The sequence below is a fragment of the Vicia villosa genome, unplaced genomic scaffold (genome assembly GCF_029867415.1).
Source record: "Vicia villosa cultivar HV-30 ecotype Madison, WI unplaced genomic scaffold, Vvil1.0 ctg.001572F_1_1, whole genome shotgun sequence".
NCBI classification, from domain to species: domain Eukaryota; kingdom Viridiplantae; phylum Streptophyta; class Magnoliopsida; order Fabales; family Fabaceae; genus Vicia; species Vicia villosa.
In genome coordinates, this window is record NW_026705664.1 from 399,042 (window position 1) to 413,668 (window position 14,627).

The window sequence follows — 14,627 nt, forward strand, 5'->3', positions numbered from 1 at the left end:
GTTGCTATTAGTAAACTGTCGCTAAAATCGTTGTTAATTTTGTCGCTAAGTTGCAAGAGGGACTAAAAGTGTGAATAAAATTTTTAGGAAGACTATTTTTTGAAGGAAATTTTTTGAGAGACTAAAAATAAAATATGAGATATTTAGGAGTACCACAAACATATTAAACACTTTAATTTATAATATACATATAAAAAAAAAAATTTATGGTTTAAATAATCTTTTGGTCCGTGTAAGTTGGCTTGTTTTTTATTTTCATTCTTGTATTTTATTTTTCTTGGAAATAATCCCTAGTCCCTAAAATTAAAATCCATAAAGAAATCCGCAGTGCAGATTTTAACTTTAGGGGCTAAAATTAGGGGTGGCAAACGGGTATGCCAAACCCCGTTTAGGGCCGCCCCGCAAAAGCCCGCAAAAAAAACGGGACGGGGCATACATAATTAAGGGTGCGGACTTAAAACCTTGCCCCGTCCCGCAAAAAAGTGAGAACAGGGCGGGCTAAGCCCAGAGACACTACACCTTTTAAGCCTAAAAATGTAAAAATTTATGTTAATTTACATGCCAGCAAAAGCCCACATAAAAACGGGGCGGTGCGGAGCAGTCACATTAAAGGGTGAGGACTTAAAACCTTGGTCCGCCCCGCACTAAAGTGCGGGTAAAACGGGCATGCCCAACGGGTCGAGCCCATTTTGCCACCCCTAACTAAAACCAAACAAAATTCAGTTGTACATTTGGAGACGAAAATAAAAACACACCAACTTATTATAGAGACCAAAAGACTATTTAAGTAAATTTATTCATAAATATTGTTTTGGACCGCTCTCAAGCCCCGTAATGAAAGGCTCAATAACAAGTTGTACATTTGGAGAAATATATTTCGGGTTAGACACTAAGACACCTTTACTTAAGCGCTTTTCTCTATAACACCCCAATTTTACTCGATAAATTACTCGGTAATTATAACGAAAAATCAGAGTTATTAAAAAACTTTATCAACAATTGAGATGTCAAATTTCGTCATTTAAATCATTTACGGCATACATGCCTTCATCACATATACATAGCATGTATAATTAAAACGAACAATTATAACATTTAATTTAATCCTCAAAATCACTTCATTAAACAAAATTAATTAATCTCCAGCGGAATCACCAAACTTCACAAAATTTCAACTTAATCATAGCATCTTCGCAATATAGCCTTAAGCTACAATTCAACAATAAAACATCACTAAAAATTCAGCAAGTAACAAATAATTAAAACACGCGTTTATCCCCCCGAGTGCTATGTATCAGAGCGACCACCGACTCGACTCACAGCGTCTAAATCTTCATTAAAGCTATCACCTGCACGTTACTAGTATAAAGGTAACGGTGAAACAAATAAAGAGGGTGAGATATCAAACAATATAAACAAGGTTATGATAAACAATATATTTTCAGGTTCGAGTTATAATAATTATCACTTTGCAGTATAATTGTTACTGTCTAGTTTACTTCACTGTTTCAATCAAAACAACACACGTCACAATATCTCACATAAATTTATATTCAGATTACACAACAATTCACATAAGTTCACACATCAAATCACATAAACTCATATTCACACAAATGAAATGCGACTCTAACAAATGCACATGCATGTGGTACCCAGGACTCCAGCCCCCATCGCCAATTGCCAATAAATAGAGGCATCAAAACAGGCATAAGCCTTCGTCACTGTTTGCCAATCCAAGCCGTCATAAAAATGCAATCATGCGACTCAATGAATGCATCATCACAAAACAAATCACAACAACATCGTCACGAGGCATACGCCTATATCACAAATGTTACCAATAATTAGAGGTAATTCAACGTCACTTTATTGACTGCATTTCGCAATAATCACAAACACGTCACCAAATATCGTCACAAAGGTATTCGCCTACATCACCAAAATTATCAATAATTATTGATAAATAATCGTCACTTAAATTTTCCTGCAATTCAAAAAACTCGCGATATTTCATAATATGCATTACGTCACAACATCGCCAAAAACGTCACAAAATACGGTTACCAAATTATTTCCAGACTCGCCTAAATTATACTACTCGGTTAATTTAGTTCCGGTCTGTTATTTATATTATTTCCTGTCACTGGTATGCCATAGAAACCATTCTTGCTACTTCTAAAAGTCACTCTGCTAACTGATATTTTATAGCACTACTACTGATAAATATTTACTCTGCTACTGTTAGGAATTTGTTATGCTACTGTCAGGAAAATCACTTTGTTATTGCTACAAGATTATTCTACTAAATGTTTTAGTCCAGGCGTTTAGAATCTTACTATTAGTATTAACTCTGTCCCCTCTGTTACTAAATTATCTATTTGCTTCTGACTTCTTAAATCAGGTTACTACCAATTATTCTAAAGCTGCTAACTAAATTGGTGCGTTAAACTTACAGTTTAGTTCCGTTGGCTTAATTGAGTTTACTTTAATTTAATTTAAGTTTGTGGCTAGTACCTAAATGTATCAATTTTAGTATTTCATTTTTAGCTTAATGCATGATAAGTAGTATAATGGAGAGGTTGTACTAAAACCCTCGTCCCTACCTCACAAGATGCACGTCCCAGTAGGGGACACACGTCCCAGGGACTCCCTAAAAAGGGCGCCCGTCCCTCTTTCTTGGGTTGCTCGCCCCTAAGTAAATGTAGGGTCTCCCCACTCTTCATTCCTCAAAAGGGATGTGCGTCCTTCTTCTTGTGGCCCCCGTCCCTAAAATTTCTTCTTCCAGATTTAATCTCTTTTATTCCGGTATCAGTTTCGAACTCAAAGACAATTTCTAATTCCAGAAAATTTTATCATCACAATGTCACCAGTTCAGTTCACAATGCAGAATATATAAATTCATCACCTACAGCCATCAATAATCACACATCAATATAATATTCCACACAATTTTCAGAATAGCAATACAACAACAATTTCTACAAACAATTTCCATAAAATTCACACAGCGACAACACATACACTAATAAGCATACCAACACATAAAGACAATATTAATCCTCTAAACCCCACATAAGGTCCATCATATCCCCGTTTATAGAGCAAGAACCCCACTCTTACCTTGTATTCGGAGTCCGCTCTACAATTTGTTCCTCCGATTGAAATTCCGGTCGAATCCATGCTTTGCGGCTTTGCATAATTATCTCGTTTTCTCTTTTCTGGCACAGCTCACGTATCACCTTTTTTTCTCCTATTTTCCTCTTCACTGCTACTCTTCTATTGCTCCCAAATGTTATGTTTCCGGTTTTCTAAAAACCAAGGTGTATACCTCACTTCTCCATTATTTCAATTTGGACCTATAAAAATCACACGCACAGTAACTGACTTATTCACTTAGCCCACTTACTGAATTAATACACTCCCTTATTACTCCATGTCTCAAATTCTCGGTCTAATCTTAATTACTCGGAAAATTCCAAAACTTCAAATATCGCTATAATAATATTTATAATAATAAGAATATTAAAATTCTCGATTAACTATCGATCCGCTATCCCGAAATAATACCGACTAAATCGCTCAAAATACGCCAAAACTCAATAAATACCAAAATAATCCAAATTAAATAATAAATCGAAATACGGGCGTTAAATGCCCTGCCCCGCCACGCCTCGCACTTGGTGGGCTATATACATTTGGAGAGAAAAATTCGGGTTAGACACTGAGACACCTTTACTTAAGAGCTTTGCCCCGTTATGCCTCACAGTTGGTGGACTATGTACATTTGGGGAAGTGGTATGTGTCAACCACGAACGACATTCCGCCCAGGGCACACTTAAGGATAGGATCTCAGCGCGGTCGCCTGGCCTAGCCGCCCAAAAGATCCCCCATGGGATCGCCCTCACTTAGGAAGAATATCAGTCCCTCAAGACTATAATGCGCCATCCATACTCCAGTTCTCTAGTAGACACTACCCTTCAATAGCCATTATGATCGCATTGAAGCGACAATTCATTAAGGCGACCGTTCGGGGGACAAGATGAGATACAATAATCATGACCATAAACACAAGGATAATACCTTAACGAGAAAGACTTAAAAGTATACCCACCCCATCTCCGAGGGAGGTAACCAATACACAAACCGAGAAATGCATAACTAATTTATCTGCAACCTCTCCCAACCAGCTTTGGGGAGATTATCAATATTGTTCCTCAAGAACAGTTAGCGCCATTTGTGGGAAAAGGTAAAACTTTCCTACGTCCACACCAAAATTGCGAATAGACGTAGCCCACGCCATCAGAATCGGATCGACAGCAGTAACAGTGGCCAACAGGCCGAAATGGAGGAACTAGCCGCAACAATAGATATGTTGCGCCAACAAAATGAGCATCTCCTGGGTATGGTCCACGACCTATAGCAAAATCAAAAGAACCTTCATTCGGAGGAGGATCGGGATGATGCTATGGATACTCAGCCTTTGTCAGAAGCCATCAAGAACGATCGGGTTCCAGAGAACTTTAAACCACCACCCTTGTCCTCATTTGACGGGAAGCGAGACCCATAAGAGCATGTCCTCACGATCAACATCCGAATGGCGAAAATAGACGCAGATGATTATCTGAAATGAAAATTGATGGCGGGTACCTTCACGGAGGTCGCCCTTCGTTGGTACATTGGTTTGCCGAAGTATTTCGTGACCACTTACTAGGATTTGGCAAAGACACTAATGCACCAGTTCTCCGCCAACAAACACCGGAAGATTTTCATGACAAGTCTCTTTAACGTTCGACAAGGGCAATGGGAGGCTCTTCGTGAATACCTAGTTGATTTAATCAGGACGCTTTTCGTGTTTTGGGACTGTTTTGAATATATAGCCCATTAGAGTTTCAGTACATTATAAATATGTATCTATATCACTTTTGTTTGTTAAGACAAGAAGACATATGAAAGAGGTAGTAATCCAAGTTAGAAAGGCAAAAGTATAAGTTCATCCGAGTTCTTAAATATGGAGACTTTTGAGTCAACTAATGGGAGTGAAAAACACTTATAAATACTTGAGTTTATGTGATTCACATAAAGAGAGCTGGAGAGATTGAGAACACTTAGGTAGAAAATAGAATTTGTTTTTGGAAATTCAAGAGACTATTTACTAACTTGTAATCTCTTGTAGAAATTTTTAAGGTATAGTGAATCAGAGAGTTTCTACTTCTCCTAGATTATACCAGTTTAATTGAACTGGGAAAATAAAATTTTCCCCTATATAATTTTGGTTCAATTTTTGGTTACAACAAAATCAAAAAAAAAAAAGCAAAAAAGATAAATCGGCTCAATCTAAGTTATCTTTGTTTTGATCAATCCTTATTTGCACAACTGAGCTAACCACAACTTCTAACTCGATCACAACCTTAATCTCTATCTTCAACCTTAAAAGAATTCAATCTTCACACTTGTAACAATATTCACTTGATTTGTCTTGTAAGACTTGTAATGATTCTTCAATTGGTTGACACATGCAAGAAACTCCACTTCAATGGAGAAAATCAATCTTTTCTTAAATGAAACTTCAATTCTTGAATTCCTCAACCATATCCAAATGTTAGAAATCAACACACTTCAAATAATCTTTAGCACTCTAATTTGTTTCTTCACAAGCAGTCATCACATGCACTCAAATATGTTGATGATTCTTCATATATAAGATTATGGTTATACAATTTGAGAAAGATGAAGTTATTTTTTTCTTACTTAGAATTTGATCTGTGTTATGATTTAAGAATGAGAAAACAATATTTATATAGGTGGTTGAGAAATAGCACAAACTTAATGCAAAATATTTTAATGACCCTAAAAAGCTCATGCCATGATCTCAACCATGTGAATAGATTCACAAGATTTTAAGAACCAGGCCACAAAAGTTTATGAATCTAGCTAATAAAAAATGAAGCATGCCAAGAATTTTTAAGTCATGAATCGATTCGTGATGTGGTGTAAATCGGATAACACAGAGACCATGCATAATTTGAAAATGTCTCATTTGAATCAATTCATAACATGCCTTGAATTGATACATGCAAATAGAAAATTTTGATTCAATTCATGAATCTCTTTAAATTGATTCATTTAAGACTGAATTAGTCATATAGCTACATTTTATGCATGAAAATACCATTTAAACATTGTGAGTGAGGGGTTTAATGAGGAATTAAATAAACGATAAATTTTACTAAAAATAGAGTATCAAAACAAGAAAACAAAACTCAGTGTCTTGTTAAGTAATCCTTATCATGAATCAACTGAATACCACAACCTTGTTGGAGTCTTACAATAGTTAACATTTACAAGACCAAATATCTATTATTGTGACTTGAGGACATATTACAAGACTAATGTGAATCAAATCATTCAATATATTAAGGATACTTTTACACTTGGTCTACATATTTATCCATCCTCTATTAATAAACTCCATATACTCATGCAACTAGGGTGGATGTCCTGACTCTATAAGATCTATGTCTGAGTATTGTGTATATCTTGGAGATTATTTGATCTCGTGCTCTGCGAAAAGACAAGCCATCTTGTCTCAATCCAGGGCCAAAGTTGAGTGTAGAGTTGAGTTGCTAATTTAGTTTTTGAATCATGTTGGCTCGGAAAGTTAGTTTTGGAGCAACAGACACCAGTATCATCATGGTTATGCCTATATTTTGATGCATTGAATAACAATTTACCCCTCGTTTTTACTGCAGCACATACAACACCACAATCTTCTAAACAACATATATATGTATACAATACGTGTCTTGCACAACATTATACAATACATAGTCAATTTGAAACTCCTCATACCTCCATTGCCATGCACGTCTAAATTTATACTTAAACAATGAAAGTTTTTCAATTCTCTCTCTTATTGTATGGTCTACATTGCTCTAATATTTATAATGATCACAAGTACCTTTTGGGGTCATTACATCAAACAAAAATAAGTGTCATCACATAGCACGAGATTATAAGATTTAAACAAACAAATGAAGGAAGAAAATAGTAAACTCAGAAACATTCACATAACATCCAAACATAAAATCCAAACATCAAAAGCAACATTCTTAAGCCCCTAAAGCAACCAAATGATCAAATTGCAAACAGAGTTTCACCACTGACATGCAGTGTGTCAAATGTAAGACCACCCAAAATGCTTAACTAGCTAGTAAACACAATCTAAACAAGAAAAGTAACATAGTTGCCAATAGTTTTTGACAGTGGCATGCTGTCACAGATGATCAGTAGTAGTAATAGTCTTCTTGAACTTGGCCAGCTGCAAAAATATAAGAAGATCCATTAGAATGATTCTATTGGTGTTCATTTTTTCAGTTTCAAATCAGCTTATGATTCAATTCATTGGTAATTCATTCTTCTTAAAAAGCCAAAAGATATATTAAACACAAGATGTGTCAAAATGCCACAAGAGTAATTGGGAAATCAAATAATAAAGAACTCAGAAAAGATTTGAAGTCTGACCTTCAAGATTTTTGCCCCAACTTGCTTGAGCATCAGCTTCTCTGTTAGAACCCTTGTAGCATTAAAAAGAAGGAAAGGCATTTGTTAAAATTACTATATAATGGGGGAAAATATACAGGACTAGTGACAATGGTGCCAATGATCTTATATTCAAGAGAGTAACTAGTATGCAAGCTTGTGCAAATTAAAATGTCATATTTGATTCTCAAAAGTTAAAAGAGGTAGCAATAAGTAGTTTTAAAATACCATCTACAGTTTTCCATAGAGCAAAACCCAATTAAGAAAGATGGCAATTTGACAAACATTTTTTTATTGTGTCAATAAATGAAATAGAGCAGAGAGTATACCCTAGGAACATGTTGAACCTTGACTGACTTGAAGTTATCCTTCAAGTCCAAAGCCTTATCACGCAAGTCCCTTAAATTCGGGTTGTTGACTTTCCAATTACCCTTAAGCTGTTGCAAAACCAATAAAATATTACGGTAAATTCCTTAGAAAAAGGAAGATATAAAGCAAATAATAAATAACAATCACTATAATAATTACTTAAAATTTCAATTCAGCAGTATTTTGTGAACAATTGGAAAATGCATACATGGTAAATAACTAAACTAACCTGTTCGCAAACAAGCTTAGAATCGCCTCGAATTTCAACATGATCATACCCTTTGTCACTGGCTTCTTTCAATCCCAAAAGTAAAGCTTCATACTCAGCAGAATTATTTGTTTGAATGCCCAGTCCTTTACTGAAGCGATGGACCTTTAGAGAAACCCAAGAGTTAGCTACATTTGATACTATATACTAGTTTATAATACAAAAATGAATTGATGCATAGAGTATACACCTCATTCCCAGAACGGAGTACAGCTCCTGCACCAGACTTTCCAGGATTTCCACTGGATGCACCGTCGAACTCGAGGGTACAGCGACGCTGCAAGATAAAACAGAGTTTTGATACTTAACATTTACAATTCACGAGAGCAAATACAATTATCTAAAAACAAATAAATTAATTGTGTTAACATATTTTAATGAAAGTATTTGTTATCGTAGAAATTTAATGTAATTATATTTACAATATTAAAAGAGCGTCAAATTTTCAATAGAAGAGTTATACTTAATCTTCTCAAAATAAGTACAATTTTTTTACCAGAAAAAATGTATTAAATTATATTTCAAATGAAAAATAGAAACAGTTTTTACAGTCGCATTGCAGTGTGAATTAACTACAATCTGTTCTTTATCATACAAATTATTGAGTAATAGTATTGGTATTTTCATCAAAATGAAAATTGAATAGAGTAAATTAAAATAGAATCGGCTTAAATCCAATTTACTGTTTTCATAACAGAATCACACAATTTGTACTAATAAAAACTGCATCGAACAAACAGTTAGGCAAAAAATAATTTCTAATCATTCATTTAGATCTGTTGGCTATTAAGATCATCTTGATCAATAACTGTATTACCGGAGTATATACGCCGGAAAACCTTTAAAATCCTAACTGTAAAGTGCGTCGCCAGAAAAAAATGTAAAATCGGAAAGAAAGAAGAAACAAAACAAGACGCATAAAATCGTAACTGGAGAGTGCACGTGTCGCCGGAAAAAATATTAAATCGGAAAGAAAGAAGAAACAAAACAAGACTCATAAAATCATAAGTGGAGAGTGCACATGTCGCCGGAAAAAAAATGTAAAATCGGAAAGAAAGAAGAAACAAAACAAGACAGAAGATCGTAATCGGAGAGTGCACAGGTCGCCGGAAAAAATGTAAAATCGGAAAGAATGAAGAAACAAAACAAGACGCATAAAATCGTAACTGTAACTGGAGAGTGCACGTGTCGCCGGAAATAATGTAAAATCGGAAAGAAAGAATAAACTAAACAAGACGCAGAAGATCGTAACCGGAGAGTGCACAGGTCGCCGGATAAAATGTAAAATCGGAAAGAAAGAAGTAACCGAACAAATGATGAAAATGCAAATACAGTCACCGGAAGATGCATCGAACAGTGATCGGAAAATGCACAATTGCAAACAGAGAGAAAGAGAAAAAAATGTAACAAAATGTGATCAACATGCATTGAGTAATGAGAAGATTTGTATATGAAAGGCGAAGAAAATGACTCACCTCTCTCTGGTTTCCACGACTCATGGTTTCTTCCTTTTCCCTCTTCTTTTCGCTTTATTTTCAACTGCAATGTTTGCTCTAATACTACTGCTATTTATACACGGATTTTTTTGGTAATGAAAAACATATTTTATTTTCCTTTTTAATAGCAAAATGAAAGTAACTTAACAAGAGATCGTGAAAGGTTTGTCAAAAAGTGCAGTAAATGGTGGGAGAAGATTTTTTTTTTGATAATGGTGGGAGAAGATTTTTAATACAGTAAGAACGACAAAAGTGACGGTTACAGAATATTGCAACTCATCATAAAATTGTACTTCATTCATTATCATACGTATTTATAATCATATATACTTATAATTAATAAAAATGCACTTATTTCACGTTCCCTTTCACTTATCCCATTATCATAACTCTCAATTAATTTCATTGATCAAATATTATTAATTAATAAAATTAATAAATAGTTAATAAATATATTAATTAATAAAAATCCACAAATAATCACTTAAAGTATCAACTAATAAAATTCCACACATTTACTCACGTTCTCTACCACTCACCCATTTACCAAACTTCAGAATTAACTGCATTTGTCAAACCTCACCCACTCAGCTATTCACCCATTTCCTCCTTAACTCCATTATCCCATTAACCAAACCTCACAGTTCTAAAGATAAAATTTCACAATTCCTTCATAATTTTTATAATCTATTATATTATTATTATTATTATTATTTATTTTTATATCCTGCCTTTAACTTTTCAATTGGATATCAAGTTTATTTGTATGCACAGATTTTTTAACATGAGAAAATGAGTGATGCCACTGACAGTGTAAAATAGTTTTACACTCTCAATCAATCACAACCATGTATCCAATTCTATCACACTTTTATGTTAAAAAAAATTTAATGACATGGCAAATTGCTTGTTTTCTATTGGATGACAGTGTAAAACTGTTTTACACTGTCAGTGCATATCCATTAAACCCTTTTAACATTAAAAAATATATTTTTTTATAACAATATATAAAGGCAAAACATGATTTTGGTGTAGCCTATTTTCCTTCCAATTATATCCACTTCAGTTATTTTTTAACTTTAACTTTTCTTTACCAACTGTTATATGGCAGGTTTTATTTCTTTTCATTCTATTTTTTTATATTTTATAAATAATTAAATAAAAATAAAAATCATCACATAAAAAATACTATTTAAATTTTTATCCGCTTGCAAGGCGAAGAAAGCGGACAGAGGTCTGGACGCTAGTATTTCCATAAAATTTTCCTTTTAAACATAATTTTGATATTTTATGGAGGTTTTTTTTTTCTCATTCAATCTCTACCAACTACCATTCCACTAACACATTTCATATTTTATTTCCCTAAAAACTATATTTTTTTGTACTTTATCTGTAATAGTTTTTCACCTCATTAGCCATTTATATTAAATAAATAAGTTAAAGATTTAAATTTTTTCTTATCATTAGATCAAATTTTAAAATTATATATATATATATATATATATATATATATATATATATATATATATACGCTTAAAAATAAATCAATAACAAATTATTTTAATGTTGACCCAGATATACGATTAATTAATTAATTAATCTATCATATAAGAAAACTCTACCATTTGAGCAATTCTTAGGCTATCCACATCAGCATCTGTTCCATGGTTAATCCACATCAGCTTTGGCGGTTAATACTGATTTTCTGATCATTCATCTGCATGGTGGGCTGCGGCAGTTATTGCTGTGGGAGTTTCACCCTCCCAGCTTCTCATGCTGTTGCAGTTACGTAAGGTCCGTCATTGTGTGCCTATCCACGTTCCAAACTGCACAATGGCAGTAATTACCTGTTTAAATGGCTTGCCTATTTATCAGTGATTTCGTTCTTCTCTTTCCATGCTTGCTAACTTCTGCGGTTATCATTCAGTGCAGTGTGAATTTGCATTATCATGTCAAGGCCTGTTGAGAGAATAGCAGAGATCAATGATGGAAAAGAGCTTTGGAAGATTGTTGTTAGGATTCACCACAGATGGAATGTTGTCTCCAACAACAAGGAACATTTTGAAATGATCTTTGTTGACAAATTGGTGATTACCCTGTTTATGTTTCAGTATGTTTATCATTTACCTATGTTTGTATAGTTTGAATCATTTTTTGGTTTCTGGCGCAGGGAGATGATATTCATGCTGTTGTTCCAGCACCACATGTGTCGGTGTTCACCGAAAAATGCTTATTAGGGCATACTTATACTGTATCTAATTTTAAGGTGGTGCCTTATGTTCTGGCGTTCAGGGCATCAGGACACAAATATATGATCAAGTTTACTGCTGGAACGTCTGTTCTTGATGAAGACAAACATGAGATACCCCCGAAATCGATTTTATTTACAAGTTTTTCGGACATCATAACAGGGAGGTTTGACAAACATGTTCTGATTCGTGAGTATAGTTTTTGGCTGTTTTATTATCTCATGTTTTGATGCATTTTAGCCGTGTGAAATTAATAAATTTATTTTAGATGTCGTTGGAATGGTGGATAGTATTGGTTATGCACAGACTGAGTCGGGCGCAAAGAAGCAGCAAATTAGCATGATGTTGCGTGACCACAGGTTTGTTTTTTTTATACATTAGACTCCCTGATATATGAATCATGTTATATATCTTAATGTGTTGTGATCATGGTTTAGCAACAACATGGTGAACTGTACTCTGTGGGAATCATACGCGGATCAGTTCATCAAGTTTAACAAAGTTAGGGTTGCTGCATCACTCCCTACAGTTGTGTTGCTTCATTATGCCAAAGTGAAGGAAGAAGGTTATTCCATGACTTATTTTTTAAATTAATACTAAAACTACAAAATCTGTGTTAAATATATTGACAAGGTATAATTTGAATTTGCAGGAAAGTATCCTCTGTCTGTGACAAACACCTACAATGTGACCCTTTTATGTGTTGATGCTGATTTTCCTATCATGAAAGACTTCATTGATAGGTATGTTGATAGTGTCATCCATTATGTGCAATTATTTTTTTCATGTATGAATTTGATAATGATCCATGCTCTGCAGAATGCCTGAGGAGAGCAGGGTAACCCTGTCTGAACAACTTGGAGGGAATTCCCAATATTCCTCCCAAAGTTCTGAAAATCAACAGCTGACTCCTGTGCAAAAATTTTCTCAAAGGCTGTTGTTTTGCCTATTGCTGAGATTATTCAACTTACGGATGTATGTCTTTCTATTTTCCTATATTATCATAATTATAACCTCATCATTTAGTGCGCCACTTATTTCTGATTTTGGCTGCTATTTGTCCAGGTTACATTTTGTGCTACTGTCGCTACAACAAAATTATTAGTAGCGTCTCCGTTTGGATGGTACTATCGTGCCTGTCATATGTGTCAATCTATAGCGCGTGGGGACAGCCCCCCCTTTGAGTGTGAAGCTGGTCATGAAACCATGGCTGAAGCCCTTAGGTTTTAGTTGTTCTCACCTAATATATGTTGTTTCTGTCATGTTTGTGATGTTTCTATGTTGTCTGCTTTTTTAACGGAACGACTTCTTATGATGTTCAGGTATAAGATTGAGATTGAGGTTACTCATGGGGGCCAAAGCTGCAATTTTGTCTTCTGGAACAGAGAATGTGAAATGCTGTTGGATTTATCTGCATCCCAACTTCGTAACACTATGATTGAGGTTATATTTATATTGTGCAGACGAATTAGAATGTACTTTCCGATACTCTGTGTACACTAATATGGCCAGTTGTTTAAATAGGGTGGAATTACTGATCCATTGGACTTTCCGTTAGCACTTGATCAGTTGTTGAAGTTGGAAATGGCTATGAAGGTTAAGTGGCATCCACGCTGGAAGAACTGTTCCGTCGTTATGATTATAAAAAATGATCCTATTATCCAGCAACTTAAGGAAAAATGGGGAACAGATGAGGTCAGCTCTTATAAACTGACATTTGTTTTATAAAAGAGGACTTCATATTATAACAATTTTTTGCCTGATTTTGATTTTCTTTGGTAAATTCTGAAGGAACCTATTCCAATCCAAACTGTCATACCTGAGACTCTGGAGGTAGAAATTTTAAACTGTGTATGCATTTTTTTACTTTTCCTATGATTATATTATACTGAAAACTGTGTTTAACTATATATAGATTAAAGAGAGTGTTGATGAGGCTAAAACAGGTGCCAATGAAGATTGTGAATTGGTTACAGTAAGTTTCACTGCAACACACTTACCTACTTACATTTATATCAATATTCCTAACTAATAGTCTTCATCGTGGCCTTGCAGGACCTGGAAATTACATCTGAGCACAAGCCTGATGCTGTCACACCTGGTGGTAAAAGGCATCTTCCTGCTGCATCAAGTGAATCCACTAATTTGGACGGATTACATGATGGAGAACTGTCATCAAACAAGCTGAGGAAGATAATTAAAATGGAGAAGATTGATTAGATCTATTGTTATTTCGTGTGTGTTTTGCTTAGGTGTTTGTTATAAAAACTGGATGTTAGTTTCCTTTGCTTTTAATCATGTGTGTGATTTCGTTTTCTGTAATAATTAGTGCATGAATGCCGGCTATGTGCTTCTGTTATGTTCATTTTGATTTAAGAATTATCTATGGTTTGTGTGTCTTATTATATTCAAATGATTCAAATTCAACTACATATTATATATACTATTATTAATTATTTTGATTCTTTTTGAACATATATCGAACATTCCATTTTAACTGTACCTTACAATATAAACCTTTTTTATTCTTTTTATTATTTCGTATCGATCCGAAGTTGACCGTGATATACTAATGAATATTCTACTGCATGTAGTTACAATAATCATGTCGCAAAGAACGGTTTGTTTGGATTAGCATAACCTAAGCTTTCTGTCATTACATTGTAAACTAAAACATTGATCGTGCCTCACAAACAAACACCA

General features: G+C 34.3%; 2 protein-coding genes across 2 annotated transcripts; one reads left to right on the top strand and one right to left on the bottom strand.

The window, feature by feature from the left end:
- Nucleotides 1-6,968: 6,968 nt before the first annotated feature.
- On the bottom strand, nucleotides 6,969-9,729 carry LOC131635860 (uncharacterized). The gene is made up of 6 exons (XM_058906495.1): nucleotides 9,655-9,729; nucleotides 8,370-8,456; nucleotides 8,141-8,284; nucleotides 7,872-7,979; nucleotides 7,525-7,576; nucleotides 6,969-7,321 (listed from the first exon to the last, which is right to left on the bottom strand). The coding sequence occupies exons 1-6, from the start codon at nucleotides 9,676-9,678 to the stop codon at nucleotides 7,287-7,289; spliced, it is 450 nt and encodes a 149-aa protein (XP_058762478.1). The 5' UTR covers nucleotides 9,679-9,729; the 3' UTR covers nucleotides 6,969-7,286.
- A 1,895-nt stretch (nucleotides 9,730-11,624) lies between these two features.
- On the top strand, nucleotides 11,625-14,144 carry LOC131635856 (uncharacterized). The gene is made up of 12 exons (XM_058906490.1): nucleotides 11,625-11,762; nucleotides 11,846-11,926; nucleotides 12,165-12,283; nucleotides 12,362-12,489; nucleotides 12,577-12,667; nucleotides 12,744-12,837; nucleotides 12,990-13,147; nucleotides 13,247-13,367; nucleotides 13,449-13,619; nucleotides 13,716-13,757; nucleotides 13,840-13,899; nucleotides 13,980-14,144. Exons 1-12 carry the CDS (start codon nucleotides 11,625-11,627, stop codon nucleotides 14,142-14,144), a joined length of 1,368 nt encoding a protein of 455 aa, XP_058762473.1.
- Nucleotides 14,145-14,627: the final 483 nt, after the last annotated feature.